The sequence below is a fragment of the Phalacrocorax aristotelis genome, chromosome 5, assembly GCF_949628215.1.
Source record: "Phalacrocorax aristotelis chromosome 5, bGulAri2.1, whole genome shotgun sequence".
Lineage (NCBI taxonomy): Eukaryota > Metazoa > Chordata > Aves > Suliformes > Phalacrocoracidae > Phalacrocorax > Phalacrocorax aristotelis.
Genome location: NC_134280.1, coordinates 11,342,867 through 11,360,537, shown reverse-complemented (window position 1 = coordinate 11,360,537; position 17,671 = coordinate 11,342,867). Strand labels below are relative to the sequence as shown.

General features: G+C 45.5%; 1 protein-coding gene across 4 annotated transcripts in view; it reads right to left on the bottom strand.

Moving 5' to 3' along the window:
* OSBPL11 (oxysterol binding protein like 11) overlaps window positions 1–17,671 on the bottom strand; it is a 58,425-nt gene that overhangs the window by 37,726 nt on the left and 3,028 nt on the right. Inside the window, exons 1-2 of one of the 4 annotated variants that reach the window (XM_075092971.1) lie at window positions 6,877–6,986; window positions 315–409 (exon numbers count right to left, since the gene is read on the bottom strand). The exons of 1 other annotated variant lie outside the window; for it this stretch is intronic. Coding sequence is in view for 2 of the 3 variants with exons in the window: in XM_075092972.1 (XP_074949073.1) it covers window positions 6,877–7,004 (128 nt within the window). In the remaining variant the exon portion in view is untranslated. Of the gene's footprint in view, window positions 1–314; window positions 410–6,876; window positions 7,248–17,147; window positions 17,264–17,671 lie in introns of those variants that run through there. 2 more of the 4 variants (XM_075092969.1, XM_075092972.1) reach the window with 2 other exon arrangements.

The window sequence follows — 17,671 nt, the reverse complement described above, 5'->3', positions numbered from 1 at the left end:
TCAAATATCGGACTGTCAGGTTAACACATACAAAGAAACAGCATTTCTCCTACCCTGCTTCAGCCTGCCCTCCCCTCCTATTTCAGCATTAGACACACGGTACAGAAAACCTGAAACGGTGCAAGCTTTGCAAGCACCCTAAAAAGAAAGTTGTCCAGCAGCACTACCAGCAGGCAGTGATCCCCTACAAGAAGAATTCATCAGCACTGACAGGTGATCAGAGTGCATGTCAAGGCAATGTCCTTAAGTAAACAGGGATCCTTGCACACATGCCTTAGTTTTCATGGTAGGATGAGTACAGCACAAGAACCTACCTAGGATAACTTAACAGCAGCAGCTGGCACTTTCTGCTTCTGCATTAAGCAGTGTGATTAGGTCAGCCACATGCAGTTTGTTTTTCATCTTCTCTCTGGGGAGAGAACGTGTGTGGTAGAGCAGGACGTTAATGTTGTACGAAACTGTAATTAACTTGCTGCTACATAATTACATTAGAGAAGGTGAAGCTGAAAAATACCCTTTGCACTTAGTGAAGGATAGACATTTGTAACAGCCATTAGCTCCTGCAGAAATCTGTTCCATAGAAAGCACAAATTATTTGATATTTAGAAGCTGTTCAAAAGTTTGTGCTTCTTCAGTTTAGCTTAATTTGAACTCGAAATGAATATCCCAGTATTAACACAAGTATCCTGTGATACCAGAACCACCTCCCACATTTGTCAGCCTTGCCCCAGCGAGTTTTATAACCTGCCCGTTTGACACAGGAATGCTTTGAGAAGACAGAGCTCAGAGCTTTACTTCTCATAATTTACAGCGCATCTGAGCTTCCATCTGTTCCGACCCCCTTCTTCCAGGTCACAAATACACGTGCGAACATGAATGGCTCACCTGCCTTTTGAGAAGTGCTTGGGGCTTCAGCAACTGGTAACATCAGCTTGATAAAAGATGACTGTAACATTTTAATAACACGGAATGGATCCTGAGGTGGATATAACCAGCTCAGTTAGCTGTTTGTGGTGTGAATGAGCAAATTATGTGAACTGCAGCATCTCTAAATTAGTGTTATGAATATGGTATACTCTTTAAGCAAAGACTTAAATGAGGATGAAGAAATTCACATTTTTCAAGCCATTTCCCTCCAGCTTATAAAAAAATGTGACAGCCATCCTAATCTGATTTTTAGTAATAGCAAGGAATACAACACACAAAATTGCAAAAATAAATTCTGAATTTCACAGCAACCACTTGGGAAATTCTTCTTTTCAGTACCCACTTCATCACACCTCAAAAGGCCAGCAACAAGTCAGAAAGTGAGCAGCTAGGGCTTCCTGAAGGCCATGCAGTGGTGAGGTATCTCCACAGACCACCAGAAACAGAAGCAAGGAACATCAGGGCTCACTTTGACACAAGCTTGACATCAGAGCTGCCAGCCAATCCAAAAGCTGCCAGCAGAAGTGTAACGGCAGGGGCAGCAGAAACCCCACATCCCCATTGGTGGCTGGCGCCTCTATGTCACAATGCTGGCAGGTTCTTATGATAGCAGGAAACCAAGGAAGTAGAGTGAGCTGTAAGAGCAGGAGAAAGCCAAAGCAGGAGCAGCCCTTCCCAGACCTCCCAGGTAACACAGCCTCTCTCCCTGTGCGGTTGTGCACAAGGAAAGGGGTTACAGTTATCGATTACAGCGAATATACAAAAATTCCAAGTAGGATTCCAAAGAATTTCGTTTTAAGCAGTGCAGAAAGAAAACTCAGAGCAAGGGAGATGGGTAAGAAAAAGGAAGTACTAGGAGTACCAGCATTAGAAAGAACTGTCCTAGGAGGACACTAACGTTTATGTGAAGGTTTGGGAGGTTTCTTTTCTTCTGTTTATCAAGTGATAGGGACTTTTAACTTAAATTCTGGCCTGCTCTCACGAGTCCAGAGTTAATTAGGTCAGCTAACACACTCTATTGCAGCCGAAGCAAGAATTCAATGCTTACGTAAATACTGCAACAAGAAACATTAAGTTCAGAGGGAAGAACGGAGGACCAGCTTTGCAACGTGAAGCACTGTTGAACACTGTGCTGCCATTGCCTCCTATATCTGTTTCTAGCAAGCTAGCTTCAGCTTTAAAGGCCAAATAGATGAAATTCGTTCTCCCGAGATCAAACATTCTTGGAATGTGACTAGAAATGCATAGAAACTAGAAAAACTATGTTTTCTTGCAACTAAGACCGAAATCAACACCCACTCAAGTCAACTGTATCAGTTTCAAGACATTTCGCTTTTTATTACTAATTAGATCCTTTTGCAATATAGCATCAATAAAAATCACAAACACTTCCTCAGCCTAGCTCAGTCTTACACATTTTGCTTCTAAGTGTTTGAAATACAAAGAATTGTCAGTCACCCTCCAAGTTACCTGGGATCAAACTCAAACAAGAATTTACTTTAAGACACATTTCCTATGGGATCACTTTATGAAGAAGAGTTCATGATCATCTCGAAATGCAGAATTAAAATATATTCATGTGTTTCAGCTACCAGTTCTTCTGTTATCACATCCTGACCTGCTCAGACATAGAAGACTGAATTAAGGTCAGTAATTGTTTACTTCTTTTCTATAGTATTTATGGAAAGTGATTGCACAGTGTCAACTGCAAAATAAACAAGGCCCTTAAAAGAAGGCTGTCAACCATTCAACTTGCTTTAAATTTGTTATCCTTTTGCATTTGATACCAAAAAAATTTACAGTGCTACTCTTCTTGCCAAAACCCTCTCTCTCCTGTTTGCTTACTCTCAGCCTCTCTTACTGCAGCCCAAAGCCACACAGAGTAATTCTGAAAGAGAATCTGCCATAAGTTGATAACCTAATGACAAGTAGAAGCCTCACAGCATGAGGAACCCTCCCACCTGCCATTGTCACCCTAGAAAAAACATTTTTAAGAAAGTAATATTAGTCTAGCAAGTTGACTCCTTTCCTTAGAAACCACTTTCATCCAAATGTTTTTCTATACTAACTCACAGCTGTGAATAACCCTGCAGCACTTCAGTAAACTTTCAGGAACAGGTAACTAAAGTTAACTTGCTTCCTCAAAAAAAGGAGTAAGAGACACGTAATCTGTAGCATTTTATAAATATATTTGGCTAAATCCATAGTGAACAGATGCTAAAACCATTTCAGAAATAAAGAACAAAGGCAGCTATCTACAAAAATACATGCAGAACTGAAAAGCAAATAGGTTTTGAAATATAACTTGAAAGCTTAAAAATCAGCAATCATTTGGGAAATTCATGAACATTTTACATTCTTTTTACCGGCAAGGGAAGAAATGCTGGGAATCCTTTTAATAGCAGCTGAATTGATTTATGTATTTGAGAGCAGAACCACTAAGAAAACCTTAAGAGGGTGGCACATTAGCATGTCTCCAACTGGGAAAGACAATCTTGTTTCTGTAGTCAACCACAGTGCTTTGAACTTTTAATTTTGTAGATAAATGAGAACCAGTAATTGCAAGTCACTCCTCTAAAAATCAGCTGAAAGCCCCTAAAGCCAGGCTGAAAGGACTTGTTACACTTCTCTGGCACACATTCTGACCTCTATTTAGCTTATAGACAGAGATTCTGCTTTCTAGTTGTGAAATTTTTACATTATTTGAATGACTATGATTCACACGTCACAGAAGTACCTACTAAAGCTGTCTCCTCTCTCACTGCTTTGAAACTACGCTATTCATTTAACCTAGAGCAAGGCAAAAGCCAAATGGAGATGGCCAAGAGTAAAAGCAGAATTGCTGAATTCAAATAATTCTTTACACAGGCAACGCTACAGTTACTTCCTAGCTTGGTTATTGCTAAAATAAAGCAGCTGTTTAGGACATGTCATAATCTTAAATTACTTTATCAAGTAATCTTGTAATAATTTGAAGCTATGCAGAAGTCTTATCTCACAGTATCTGTTTCTCTGAATGAAAATAGGGATAAAGAGTTTAGTGTGCAACACAGCCTCTCAGGATCTCTTCACCTACTTAATTGCAAGTTAACATTCACGCTATTCCTGACCCTTGTCAGCAAAATGCAGCCAAGGGTTGGTTGCTCTCAGACACATGCTGACCCTGATCCTATATTTGTAAGCAAATAAGATCATTTCCTGTCAGATGTCTAGAAGAGCAGTTGCTCAAGAACTCTTAACCTCTATTAAGTAAAAAAAAAAAAGTATCTTCTGTACTCCAAAGAAACTGAGCCCTTACAAATCTCAAAGGAGCTACTCTGTCCTGGGTGCCTAAACTCACTGTACACAGTCCTCAAGCAAACACTCTGCAGAGAGATTCAGCTGTATCTCCACATCATCTGCAGTGTCTGGCAGCCCCTGGTTGTCTCCTCTTCTCCACTACGATAAATGTTCGGTGTAACTCTATCAGGGCTATTTTTAAACCTCCCTATTATTCCCATACAAAAATTTAAAGCTAGACTTTCCGGTTCATTTTTTATTTTCTAGACAGGCACTTCACCCCAAGGATGTGTGACTTCCCACCTCAGAGATTTCATTAATTCAGGTTCCAGCAGTGCTGGAGAGGTTTTTTTCCCTCCCATACTCATAATTCCCCACTTGGAGCATTAAAGTATCAAGAACCTGTTGTCCAATTTGTCTGACAACTATGCTACAGCTGTTTTGACAAGGTGCTTCACCAAACAGAGCTATCTGCACCAGCTGCAGCCTATGCTGAGCGAGTACTTCAGGACCCTACTCCTGCCAAGCTGCATGACCACATGTTGCTCACACTCCGTGCTATAAAAGTTAAAGATCAAACTACCACCAGAAGCTCCCAGGAAATCTGTTTCTAAACCCCATATTTTAGACACTGATTTATTACCGGAGGGGTCTTCTGTCAAATACATTTTAGAATAGGCATAATCTGCAAAGTGAAAACTAAGCTACAGGATCCCATCCAGGAAAACTTCCCAGGGAGGAAGGGGGGAAAGGTGATATTTTGTGGGTAATTAGATATACAGACAAATGTAGGGGTAAATAATTGATTCCCAACAGAGCCGAGATTAACAATGAGGTACCTCAGGTGTCCACAATAATACAATTAATACATTAAACTTGTCCCAATGGTCTAGAAAAGAAAAAAAAAAGAAATAATAATTTGCACTAGAGTATTAGAGCAAATTCAACTGGATAGTGACCAGCTGCAAGGAATAATGTGGACTTACAGCTGTCAAGCCACCAAGCCAGCTATTGCTCAGAAAGTCAGTTCAACTTTTGCCCTACAAGCCACAGCACTGAAAGAAGAAACAAAACACTTGAATGTACAGTTTTAAGAAGTGGAATTTCACTGCATAGCACTGACCCTGTGACCACCATCTCAAACATACTATAGCCAAAAGGGCTCCAAGCAAGTCAGCTTTCTCATCCCTTCCACTGCCTCTGGTTCCACCTAAAAATATAAAATACTTCCATTTTGATTGCAAAAACTAACTCCTGTGTTTCATATGTGAAGCACATGGACAGTAAGTGGTTGGTCACAGTAACAGCATTTTTCATAAGAAAATTAACAGTTATACTTGAATCCAGAGTTTTAAAAAAAAGTAGAAGCTACTGGAAACAACAGATAAGACAACCAATAGCTGAACTGGACAAGAAGCTTTCCTATTTAACTGCCTGAAATATTGGCCCTGAAATCACCACTTTTCTTTCTGGCAGTATTCACCAGAAAGGTGAATTACTCATGACCCAGATTCTCCGCGGTGACCGAGCTGTTCACTCACTATTAGAACCACCAGGCACTCGGTGCCTGCACTGCATGGGTGCTCCTTTGCCTAAGCCATCTGATGGCCCTACATCCCGCACAGCGCACACAGATGTACCACGCTCCGGTTTTGCTGTCTCCACACGCAAGAAACAGAAAGCCAGTCCATCTGGGCTGGCAGCTGACGGCTTTGCAGAGTCTGCATTTGAAGGAGAGAAGTGTTCAAACTTAACATAACAGCAGTATTTTCAACAGCAACATGGCAGAACTCCAGTCAAGGATGAGAGACCTAAAAACAGAGATTCGGAAATCTCTCAAAGCAATGCCTTAGAGAGCCCGCTATCAAGTGGGTGTGAGTGGAAACTCCTTCAACCAGAAAGCACATTGGAAAAAAGTACATGAAAACTCCCAAACCCCTTGAATGCATGGGTGTGTCATTCAAAGGAAATATTTTAGTTTGAATCCGCTTCAAACTAACGCTGTGTGCTCAGCTTCTCCTACTTTCCCTGCTGTCTTCTGCTGTATTTGCTGTACCTGAGCAATTACCCCGATTTATGCTAAGTGCAGCCATTCTTAAAACAGATCAGATGAGACAGAAACTCCGTGCATACTCAGAGTTTCTCTATCAGCAACAAATAGAAAGCATCAATAAAAAAAAGACTGCCATTAAGTTCTTAAAGAGGACACACCGAGCTAAAACTTGGCACGAAGTTAAGTTTTTTGGAAAGGCTGGAAAGCGACGGCGCGCCTTTCACCAACTTTAAACCAGTCTCCACATTCCGCGAGGCAGAAATAAGATCTAAAAAGAAGGAGCAAAGGCACGATCCCTGGCAGCATCTGCAGCCCGGGCGTGGGGCTTTGTGCCCACACATAGGTACGGGGCAACCGGAGCCGCCCGTCACGCCGGAAGGGCACTACACCGAGAGCGAGCGGCTGGGCTTAGCCTAGGCCGGGCTTAGCGCGGGGCCGGAGGTGGGGTCCCCTAGCACCCCACCCCTCCGAGGGCGTCTAAAGTCAGGGCAGCCGCGCCAACAACCCCCGCTCGGGGGGGACAGGGCGCGGGCAGCCCCCTCGGGGGGCCGCGGGCGCTTCCAGCGCCCCACGCCGGGCGCGCAGCCCCTCGCCTCGCGCGACGCCGCCGCGCCCACCTGTACTGCCAGCCCTTGCCGGCGCGGCCGCCGCTGCTCCTGCCGCCGCTCTGTCCCGTCGGCGCCTGCTCCGGCTTGCCCTCGCCCTCCGGCCCCCTCATGGCCGCCGCGGGGTCCGCGCACTGCATGGCGCCGCGGCTCCCACCCCCTCCGGGGCGCCCCCGACCCAGGGCGGGCCGCCTGTTGGGGAGGGACGGAGAGAGGGAGCCCGCCCCAGCGGCCCGCCGGCCCCGCTCAGGCCGCGCCGGGGACCGGCCGCGCCCGCCCCATGCGGGCCGTGATGATCGCGGCGGCTGCCGGTACCCCCGCGCCCCGCTCGGCTGGGCTCGGCTCGGCTCCCGGCACGGCCGCGGCGGGCTGGGGAAACCCGCCCTCCCGCTCCCTCACCCCGCGGCCCGGCCAGGCCGCCCCTTCCGGGTCAGCGCCGCCGCCATCTTTAGTGCGGGCAGCCGTGCCCACGCTAGGCCGGTCGCGCTACTACCGCGCTTAAAGCAATAGCAGACCTCTACAATAATTTCAGAGTCAAGGCTACAAGCATTCTCCCCCACCCCGAAAATCAGACGAATTAGAAGAGCGAGGGTTCCAAGCTGTGTTATATGCAGGGACATGATCCCCCTTGGCTGGGGTCTTGCTGAGCGCTGTCACAGAGACACACAAAACAAGGCCAGATTTGGCTGTTCATTTGCCAAGCAAAGCCATGGAACGTCCTGGCCTCGGGTGGAAACGAGGTTTTCCTCCTATTTTTTCCTCCAATTACTGCATATGGGCAACAGCCAAAGGGGCTTTTTTCCTTCACAGAATGACAGCACAGCTAACTGGGGGAGATTGGTTTGGTTGTGTGTCATCTTTCAGGCCAGGCATGGCTTTTGGACAACAAAAACTCAGCTGACTGCGGCTGTGTTACTTCTTCAAATCAGGGGCAGAGGGTCCTTGTTCTGGCTTTAATCAATCGGCACATGAAGGAGAGGAGGGCAGAATCCGACATAGCTGTAGTTAGTGATGTTGAGGTTCTGCTCCGCATCTCCTACTAGCACGCTCCCACTTTCCCAGTGACATTCAGAACATCTTTGCCTTTGGCCATCAAATGAGGGCAGGATGTTATGATCATCATGTCTTTAAAATGTACTTATAAGCTTTAATCTGCCTCTAAATTAGCCCATATCCATCCCTCCTTGCCAAGAGCACACACATGTAATCTCAGCTAACAGATCACAGGCGAGGACTGCCTGTTGCACCTACACCAATAATCTTTCTTACAAAGACACATTACCGCTGCACAGGCAAAAAATCCCCCACTTCTGTTTCTTCAGAAGCACACTTGTCACGCCAGAAAAAAAAAAAAGGGGTTTTCAGCTGCATTTTTCTCCTCTGGAACCACAAGAGAACGGCTCAGCAGAGTCAATGTTGTCCACTGAAGAAAATTTTGGCCAGAACAGCACTCCTCTTGCCCTCCAAACATGGTAGTTCTTCCGCTGCCTATCACTTGACATTTTAATTGAAAATATAATGTAATTGCATTGTATCATAATGCATGCCAACATCACTGAAATTTTCCTGGGAAAATTTGAAGCAAAAGCAATCCAGTCAAGAATCCCACTTCTGTGTTTTATTTCCCCCCCCGATTGAGAACAACTGGTCCCAACAGCGACATAGCTTCACCCATGCTAGACCTTTTGTAACCATCACAGATGGGCAGTAGGACATTCCCCTACCTAGGACTTCTCCAATACCCAAGATAGGACAGTGGTCCTTGTTGCATGTTTCTGCAGTCCCTCAGCATCTGGTCTCTGAGGGCAGGGCGATAAACTCAGATTTGCTTCACCCATGCTTTTGATTTTTTTTCTTAAAAAAAGGTGTTGCACTCACAGTAGCAGAGGCTATCATAAGGTGGCATTGACAAAATGCTTACCAGCATAAAAGGCTAACAGGGCATAACCACATTTGCTAAGGACTTACGGTTCAAGCTGCCTTTTATCTTTAGTTTACAGTTTCTACTAATTATAACCTGTGTTCAGGTTCACTGCTCTCAATCTCCTCCTTCCCCAGTTATCATTTAGTGGCTCAAAATGACCAAAATCCCACCCCAGCCCTTGTGAGCGTAGCTGAGGGCGAGCACTGATGTCCCATGCAGTGCCCTGCATGCAGCCTGCCTCAGCCTTGCCTCTTGCTGTGATTTCTAGGTCTGGGGGAAGAATTCAGGAAGAGCTGCAGATCTGGAAAAGGAAAGCGAGAAAAGGATAAAATACATTTATTGACATTTGTCAAATCAAATTCTGGTAGGCCTGATTATGGCTACAAACTGAAGTGGATGGTATTTTGTTATAATTCCTATTAAAGCAAATTTGGCAAATTTGCCATAATTTGTTATTCTGTTAATTTTAGAAAATTTTCAAGGATCTGATCAAAAGCACGTAACACACTTGCTGATTTGCTCCAAAGCTTATAGTCTGGCTATACATGCTTAGCATTTCTTCAGATCAGAATTATTTCTTCAGAGCGGCAAGTTTGAATCCATGTTTGAATACTAAATCTCTAAAAATCAGCGTCTTTCATCACCTGTGTCCTCCTCTGGTAGCTGGCCCACAGAAGATAAGTAATTACTGCTTCTCTCTGCTAAGGGAACCACATCCTCTACAGGCATGTGGAGGAATTACTTCAGTCCTGGGAAAGGACAGAGAAGTGCAGCCTGCCTTTATCACACGAGGAGCACAATTTTTCATAAGCATTGCTGCACTGGGGGAGCTGCTGGCTAATAAGAAAACGAGCAGAAAAGAAACGTTGCTAATTGCACTTCACGTCTGCGTTTGTTAATTCTACAATCAATGGTTCTTAGGGTTAAATTCTTTCTCAAGGCAACTGATACCTAAGTTTGTTAATAGTCTGGGAAATATTTTATGTTTTCTGGGCTCTTCTAAATAAGGAATATGAAAGAACTTCCTATTATTACAAAGAATAAAAGATACCTGCCTACTAAAACTGTAGATGCTGTGACACAAGAACAAGACAGGAAATTTGGTTAAAAGAACAACTTTTCTCCTTCAACATACTGAGTGCACGGCTGTATTCTCCTGACCATAGGTGAAAATGGCCAGTAAGGTCAGGTAAATGTACTAAAAATTATTTCAGCCTCCAGAGTATTTTACACTGTAGCAATCATTTATAAGAATGTATTGATTTTGAAGCTTTACAGTTATTACTGAGTTACTGGATCTGTGGCTTTGCTGTAACTTAACATGGGTATGAAACACGCTCTGTTTGACATGCAGGATCTCTGGTGATTGCTTTTAATGGCGGTTCATCATTCCTTCTGTAGTCTTAATGAGTCAAAACGTTTTTTCATTTGGGCTTTTCAGTCACTGTTCGTTGTCTCCTAATCTCCTTCCTCTTCTCTGTCAATCCCTATGCATCATATTCTGCTGTAATGCATGTCCAGCTGAAAGCACCAGACTCACAGGTGGGAGCAGCTCACATTGCCTGCAAAGTTTCCCTCCCTGTCCACAACTCATTCGCATCCTTCACACTCATATTTGGCACCATTTCCAGTTGCACTTGGTGTGACTTTGTATTGAGTCATGCTCCAGGCTCACGCATTATGTCACCCCAACACCATCCAGATGTGGAAATGTAAATTGAGGCAGCAGCACAGGCTTGGTCTGGCTGGAAGCCAGGAGTGTAATCCCAGTAGCTTTCCCTCTGTGAGGCAACCTCTGAGGAAAGGACCATGCCCTGGGAGCTCAGTGAAGAACAGGACTAAAGGACCTTGCATCTGCCTCTGGAGAAGCTTCTTTGGAGCTGCTGCCTGTGTACAGCTATTTTTCTTTAAAGCTTCCGTGTGGAGAGATGCTTGCCACACCCTGGAGTTGACTTCCTCATCATGCAGCCACAGGACTGCAAAAGTAGCAGAAGAGATGCTGCTTTGCAGTCATTGAACAAGAGTGAAGACTATGGCAGCCCCATCCCTCTCCACATCGGTGTATTGTGATCTGCACCCTCACGTTGCCTTTCATCTTTTAGATCTCAGCCTATGGTTCTGCCCACCACCCAGCCCCACCACCTGGGAACAGTTAAAGCACTCACATCCAGTCTTAGCAGGGGCTTCCAAGACCCCGCACAGACTAAAGCTTGTCCTAGAGCAGCAGTTTACCAGCAGCAGCAGGAGATAACTGTGTTATGACCAGAGTTCGAGGCATTTCTGTAACCACAGCACCCACGAGCGTGTTGTCTCAAGCCCTTTGCCTGTCCTTGCACAGCTGCCCAGCACGCATGGTGTTAATCTGGCAGTCTGCTGGAGCTGCTGCTGACGGCTGGATGTGTGTCCTGGGACTACCCTGGGCAGGCACCAACCCTCTGCTTGCTCAGGTCACACAAGGATGCCTCCCTGCCCTTTTGTCTCCAACTGTTGAGCAGGCAGAGAGCTCAGGGTATTGCCTCACTGCCCACTGTGGCAGAGTGCAGCAGGCTGTTCTAGCACAAAGGGCTGGAGCCCATCACCTCTGTCTGGTCCTTCTGCACCGTGGGAGGGCTCGCCTTCTGCCTTGCCACAACAGCCCCCGGGTGACTCTGCTCCCTGAGCTCAAGGGGATCTTCTCCACCACATTACTTGCCCCAAAAGAGAGTGAAGCAGAAACTTCTTCCAGATAGCCCCCTACTCAAGGCCTTTGTGTAGGGAATTCAAAACCACACATTTGTCTGCTTAGGGCCTCACTACTTCTTTAATAAATGTAGCCCCACGTGAGTCCATCACTGAGGAGTGAGCCCTGTAGCACTGTGGGACCACCAAAGAGGTTCTCCACGGGGGGGGAGGAGAGCAAGTGCCGAATGAGCTGGGGGTCTGGGTCACCTCTGGAGCACATATGGACCTGCTGTGGAAGAGGAGAGGAGGCCAAGGAGAGCATATCCCCTCATCACCAGCCTGGGTCTGGTGTGTGCTCAGCAGACGCAAGGGGAGCATGCACTGTGGTTGCGAAGCTTCCCAGCTTTTTCATCCACCTCACGGCCATCTCCAGCCTTTAAGGACTTTTTCTGCCCTACCCTGTGGCACAACATAGCATCTCTGCCTTCAGCTGTTCTGCAGCTCACTGTTAGGATTCCTTTCCTCCATGATTCTCAATTTCTTGAAAAGCTAATGTTATTTTATTAACGTCTCAACTAACCTGAACAGCAGCTGACTGAATTCAGCTCTTCAATCGCCAGCCCTTCTCCTAGTAGCTTGTTTGTGTCGTGCTTTACTCCTACACACTTTTCCTGTATGGTTTCTATGGCAACACAAGTGTCTCTCCTTCTGCTGTAGATCTCCATTATCACGCTTGCTGCTTGTTATCTCAGTCAAATGCCATTTCCAGGTGTATCATAACAAGATCAGTTTGAAAACCAAAGCATTTGGTAATTTTTGTAGGCAAACCAGTCCTTCATAATTTTACTGCTCTGCTTCTACATCAGCTCTGCTTGTGGGATACGAATGCTGAGCTGGTCTTATTACCAGATGTCCTGCTCGTATCTGCACTCTCTAACCAAGTCTGCATCCACTTCATAGTTTCCAGTTGACATTCTTCCTTCTCTTTGCAGCCTGTGCTGCCTACAGGGTGGGTATATTTGGATTCTGTAAAGGCTTTGTAGGTCTGTTGCCTGGGATTTGGCATCTATTTTATAGAAAATTAACTCTAAGTTACCAGTACTGGTTTTGTTCCAGCAAATGCATTTTTCAGTTCTGCTGTAGTCCTGCTGCTTCTCCTGAGAACCTTCTCTGCTGGATTACAGAAAGCCCTAAAGAGTACAGATGGTTTACAATTGGCCTCTCAGTCTGTTCCGCTTGAATTCCTTAAATTACTTGGAATTTCATAGATTTCTATAGGGCTAAGATCCAGTCTCATTTTCTGCTAAGTACCTTTTTGGAGAACTAATATAAGTGTGAAAAAAAGGTTCTTCCTATATAATCCGATCAGAACCTACAGCAGAGAATTCAACTAAATAAAATGAGTGGAGTAAAAACTTCACTGTTGATTTGTTTTCTAGATCCCATGAGTCAGTAAAACCAGACTGCAAGGAGTCCATGTGGAAGCTGTAAAGCTGTAAGTAATTTGGACTGTCAGCTCTTAGGGACATAAACTGCATTATTTATTTGTACCTGTGGGGTTCCGACCCTGGGACTGGACTAACGTCAAGGTTCTGCTGAAGAGGGAAAAGCCACCATGAGGCCAAGGTAAGGGCAGAACTAGGTGAAGACTTGGTGGTCGCCCCTTGCTTAGCCCACAGCCCCAGCTGTGCAGACTCCAATAACATGCCTCTGCCTCTCCCTACACTGCTTATCAGCTGCCAGAAAATTAGGCCTAAATTTATTTCGAAAGCCTAGACAGTTTCTAACAAAACACCCCGAGGGAAGTATTTAAACCAAATCAAGAAGCTGTCACCCACTTGCAGCTAAACACTAATCATAAGCACAACTTGTGGTTGAGGGTTTAGTTGTGTGGCTCTCTTAAATTATAGAAGTGTGAACATTTTTGCTGAACCATGAGGCCTTTCTTCCTCTTTCCCCTCATTTATCTACCCAAACAGCCCCTGTTCAGCTCCAAAAGTCACAGCAGGGTGTGCTGGGGTGATTAAGACTCTGGGTACAAAGACATGTGGGGACTAGGGGCTTCACCCCAGCTCCAGTGTATAAAACTGGAGAATGGGAGCAACTCAGGGGAGCTCCCTCTCAGCTGGCCTGAGACCCCCACTACCTCTGACCTTGCCACAAACTGCTGGACCACCAAACATGTTGTACTCCTCTGCCCCCAGTCTCATGTATCTTGCACTACCAATTTTTGCCTGGTTATATATTGAGCTTACTATATGGGTTAAAGCGACTTGCTTGACAACAGTGGAAAATTTAACAAAATTGTGGTATATGTTAACCGCCTGGCGCCTCGTCAGTGAAGCGCATTAATAAACAGAATCTGTCATGCTGTGGGTAATAATCCGGGAGCGGTGTATGACAGTACCTAACATCCTGGAAGAGCTGCTTTGAGATATTACATGTACCTCAGTGTAAATGGTTATTATTTACTACCTATAATTAAAAGTAGTTAGGCATACAATAATTTAGGGTTTATATATGTACACACATTTAAAACCCTGCAAATCTTCCGTTTAGAATATAATTCAGGGAAACCTTACATGCAAAAATTTTCCAGTGGAAAACCTGTGATACATGAGTCATTTTGATGCTAATGCCATCCACCAGGCTGTCTAGCGTAAGGTGAGGGTCAGGCGTGGTGCTTGCAGTTTGGGTAGAGTTGAAGTGGTAGGTTTCTAATGGTCTGCAGACCTCGGCCAGCAGAAGGGTTCTGTGGACACTCACAGCAGATGGGCTCCTTTCACCCACCCAGGCTGAACTGGGAAACCCTTATTCTAAACTCCAGACCTACCCCAACTTAACTCTACCCGTGGCTCCACAGGTGAGAAAACTCAACGTTCGCTGTTGAGTCCTGCTGACATCAGCCCATGAGGTTCAGAAAACAAGCTTGATTTTCAGCTCCTTTTCCCCTAAGCTCTGAAGCCTGCATTCCTAGAGATGCTGAGGAGCAATGATGTCCAGTCACCCGCCCAGGGAGTGCAAAATTGATATTCTGCTTCGCTTCCAAGTAGTCACAAGGCACAAGAGGCTCCCTGAATCTTATTTCTCTCCTAAGAGATCAGACAAAATAAGGCAGAATATTACCCATAGCTCCATATGCCTGCACAGGATGTGAACTGTGATGCCGACAGTGCAGGACATCTTAGGAACACACAGAAAGCCTAGTGAAAAAAGGAGAAGGGAGTGATATGCAGCGAAAACTGCCATTCAAACATCCAAAATTAAAGGTACAGCTCAAAATAAAAAAAAAAAAGAGACCTGCACAGGGAAGGAAAACAAGAACAAAAGGAGTTTAGCTGCATAATTACAAAGAAAACAGGAGAGGATCACCAACAGCAGGGTAGATACCTAAAAGCTAAAGGGATATGTTGCTTCAGTTTCCGTAAGGAAGACAATGTAAACCGGGGGGGGGGGGGGGGGGGGGGGGGGGCGGGGCGGGGCGGGGCAGAGGCAGCACACAATGGCTAAGGGCATGGGTATGGAAATCACCGCATGCAACACGGCCACAAAACTCAAGAGCTCTTTACCCTTCACTTCTGAAGGCAAAATAATCTCCATCAGTTGCATCTATAGACTTTTTAGCACAAAATCTGTAGGCTTTTTAGAGCAAATGCTAGTCATGAGCAACAAAAGACATGGAGGGAAGCAGAAAATGGGTCAAAGTGCAAGGTAGGCATGCTATATGTAGACTAACCCGATATCTTTCATTGATAAGATATTTGCATTTGCAGACAAAGGAAAACTAATAAATCTTATCAACCTGGACTTTGGTAAAGCATTTGATTTGGTATTACCTAGATAATAATTAGTTTAACTCAGGAAGATGAGGCTTAACATAAACACTATACAATGCTAAAGGTATCTCGTATTGGGGGTGAAACATGCTGATGGGGCTGATAGCAAAAGTATAGGACTGGAGGAATCGGTCTTAGTGAATCATTTCATTAGCTAGCTCGACGCAATAAATGACTGGGGTATGAAATTTGCTAACACAATGTTGAGAGACATTTACAACAGAGAGGAAATCTTACAGGAGGAATTATATGATTTTTATGCCCTAGTAACAGACATGGCATGAAATGTAACAGCATAAAATCCAAGGACATGCACTGGGAGATTGATAAAATTTCTGCTGTAAATTAAAATTCATCGGCTACGAATAACAGAAGAAGAGCCACGTGCCTGACGTAGTTCTAAAAAGGTAAATGCAGTCTTACATGTAGCAAGCCACCTATTTCCAGGAACAATGAGTAAATATATAGAAGGCACCAGGTAAAATTCCGCTGAGCTTTTAGGGCCTCATTCAGGTTATCAGTGTTCAGCAAGCCTGGATTCACACTGGGACAGGTACAGAGAATTGCCATCTGGATAATCAGAGGAAGAGAACAGAGGAGATAAGAAAAGTGTGTCTTGCTGAGCTTGGCAAAATAAAGGGATCCAATTCCCCTCTGTAATACATTCGGGGTTTAAGGCAGGCAGGGGGGAGAATAAGCACCAGCAGAGAAGAATCATTCACTTTTAAAGATGGTGTTTGTGCTGGAGCAGATAGCCATAAGGTGGATATGGGCATAAACTGGATATGAAATGAGGAGAGGGGCTATCACGGTGAGAGGAGTAACAGTCTCAAACAGCTCAGTAGGAGAAGAGGGGACAAAAAAACCTAACCAATTTTAGGATGGAGTACAATAAGGCTGTGAGCTGACAGCAAGAACTGGGCAAAGAGTGTCGTTCCAGGCCCAGCTCAGGCTGACCTGGGGAAGGAGAACAGAGGACTGGCCCTACCCCATACTCACCCCATTTACCCTACGCACCCAATAGAATAGGGTGCCCAAACATCACCAACCCGTGGCCAAGGAAGCAAAGCCTATACCACAGGGCAGAGCGTACTGCCCTTTACCTCGCCCTCAGGTCCCTCTCTGCAGAGCACCCAGCCCCACATCCTCTGCCTGCCGAGTTTGGCATTTCTGAGTCATGTTTTTCGGGGTGTTCAAAGACTCTGTTGCCATCACAGAAAGAGCTACAGCTGGGTAAGAAAAAAATTGCCCGTCAGCTGCCCTGGCTTTGCAGCACTAACTGAGTTTTTTCTATTTGCAGGAGCTGCTAGGCAGAGGAAAACTGTTCAGCTGTGTAATCTCCAGCTGCTGACACGTGTGTGACCCATTAGGTGTGGAAGATCAGGTGAGCTTGGGTGGGGGTGGCCTAGGGAGGGTTGTCTTATCCTCCCTATTAAGTGGACTTAGCTTTTATGTCTGTTATGTACTAATGACTCACACTTGAGAGGTAACGCTTATGTGGGCTTATGTGAAAAACAAACATTGTGCCTTTGTGGGAAAGAACAGGATTCTTCTCCTTGCCTGATAAAACAACAGTTGTCAGCTGCTGTGTGCTATATGGCTCCAGGGCTCTGGACCCATTTCTCTGGGCGCTTCTGGGTCCCTGCGCAACTCTGCCACTGAGCTGCCGCTGAGACAGCCTTGACGCCTGAACCTGCCTGCAGACCACCTGGGACAGACCACTGTGCGTAAACGCTCTCCTGTCCATCTCCACGGAGCAGTGACTGCTCAAATCCAGAGGGCAGTTCAGCAGCAGCAGCACAAGTTATCTACTTCCATGGCCAAGTAGTGTCACAGATATATAAGCTAATGTGTGTACTCACAGTCCCAGGCTGCGTCCTCTGCTCTTCACAAGTGCTGCCATAGCCATCTGCCTGCTCATCCCCTGCCAGTCTCACCCCTGCCAGCTTCTGCACACCGACCAAATGGTCAGTGCAACCTGGATATGGAGGACACATAAATTCATCAGTCCAGAGGCCACCCGACTGATACAGTTCCCCTTTGTAATTAAAAGCTTCCACATTAATTTAGATGAAACCATTACAGTTTGCAATACTTAGTACTATGAAGACTAGGTACACCTTCTGTTAGTTATCAGAAGTTAGTTGCAGAAGCCAATGCTTCAGTGAGCGCGCCCTCCCCTTGGGGCCTGGGGACTCACCAGGGCAGAAGAGCTTGCAACAAGCAGAGGATTCTTGGAGGAGGAACAGGGCAAGAAGGATGATGGCTCCGCCTCACCTCCACAGTAGCTCTTCACGGGACAGGGGGGAAATATATTAAAGGGAGAAGAGAGCTAAGAGGCACAGAGGAGCTGTACAGCCAGGGAAAGAGCAAATCCAGGTAAATA